Source organism: Coenobita brevimanus, chromosome 108 (genome assembly GCF_032717465.1).
Source record: "Coenobita brevimanus isolate Jiangsu-jjx chromosome 108, ASM3271746v2, whole genome shotgun sequence".
NCBI lineage: Eukaryota > Metazoa > Arthropoda > Malacostraca > Decapoda > Coenobitidae > Coenobita > Coenobita brevimanus.
In genome coordinates this window covers 3,958,016-3,959,333 of record NC_137061.1, presented here as the reverse complement: position 1 = coordinate 3,959,333, position 1,318 = coordinate 3,958,016, and the positions used below count along the sequence as shown (strand labels likewise).

General features: G+C 40.7%; 1 protein-coding gene across 1 annotated transcript in view; it reads right to left on the bottom strand.

The window, feature by feature from the left end:
* Nucleotides 1-830: 830 nt before the first annotated feature.
* The window catches only part of LOC145416908 (uncharacterized), a 16,575-nt gene continuing 16,087 nt past the window's right edge, over nt 831-1,318 (bottom strand). Inside the window, exon 9 of the mRNA XM_080285770.1 lies at nt 831-990. Coding sequence (XP_080141896.1) covers nt 831-990 — 160 coding nt within the window. The remainder of the gene's footprint in view (nt 991-1,318) is intronic.

The following is a 1,318-nucleotide window of genomic DNA, read 5'->3' as shown; positions in this document are numbered from 1 at the left end:
AGGAAGATGTGCTCACTCCCATAGTTTTTTTTTTTTTTTTTTTTATGGCTTTGCGTGTGTTACCTATGCAAATTATGTCGAAATTAAAAGTGCATTAAGACCACAAAAAATAATAAATAGGTGTAACAGCTAAGATAAATCGCTAAGGAAGATGTGTTACCTCCCAAGCAGTATCTTATGGTGGCTTTTTAATACTTGCGTTTGGTAGTGATGCAAATGATGTTGAAATTACAGGTTCATAAACAACTCAGAAAAGAATATTTACATGTGACAGTCAAAATAATTAATTAATGAAAAAAAAATGTTATACGTAAAGTTAGTATCTGTCTATAATACTTTTTTTTTTTAAATTGCGTTTGTTAGTTATGGGAAGTGTCAAAATCAGAATATAAATACAGAAAAGTTTATTTAGGTGTGACAGGCAATATAATTCGCTATGGAGGAGATGCTATAGACGTTTCACCTTAACTTGGCCCAGTATTTTTCCTTTTGAAGCTTATTTCATACAACCCAATGGGAGAAGAAGACAATGGTGTGGCTTTACATCCCTCCCATTACACTTTTCTCATGATCAGCATTATATTCTAGTGTTGATAATTGATACAACTCAGCACTTAAAACGGAGAGATGGCATATTTGAGCCAAGTTAGAGTACACAGAGTATAGAAAACACCCTTAGCTGGAGACATGGTAAATTTAAGCCAGGTTAGAGTGAAAAGAGTACAGAAAACTCCCTAAGCTGGAGAGATGGCAATTTTACGCCTAGTTAAAGTAAAAAAATGTAGTGGGCCTGAAAGCTGACGAGGATACGAGCCGAAAATCCTCCCCAGTTAGCCTGAGGAAGCAAACACCTCCTCCAGCAGGGCACACACCACCTGCTGCACCGTCTGTACCACCAGCCCGTGCAGCTCGCCTATTAGGGTGTTGGCTAGCAGGTTGTACAGGGGCGTGTCTAGTGGTCCCGACCCTCGTTCGTGGAAGTGCACAGGGCTGGAAAGATGGGCAGAGTCGTTGGTGTTACTACTACTACTACTACTACCACTATGATCATCATTATCATCATCACTATCGTTATCTTTATCTAACTCTTGCAAATCCTTCTTCCATCGATCCCTGACTTTCTCTTCTTTCTCTACTTCTTACTCGTCTCCATCTGTCTCATACCCATCGTTATTTCCACCTCCACTTTCTCCATTTCTTCCTCCACTTTCTGTCCTTCCCTCCACCTCAGTCTCCATCCTTCCTCCATCCCTCCACCTCAGTCTCCATCCTTCCTCCATCCCTCCATCCTCCCAGTCCACGTCTCTACTTTCCCTCC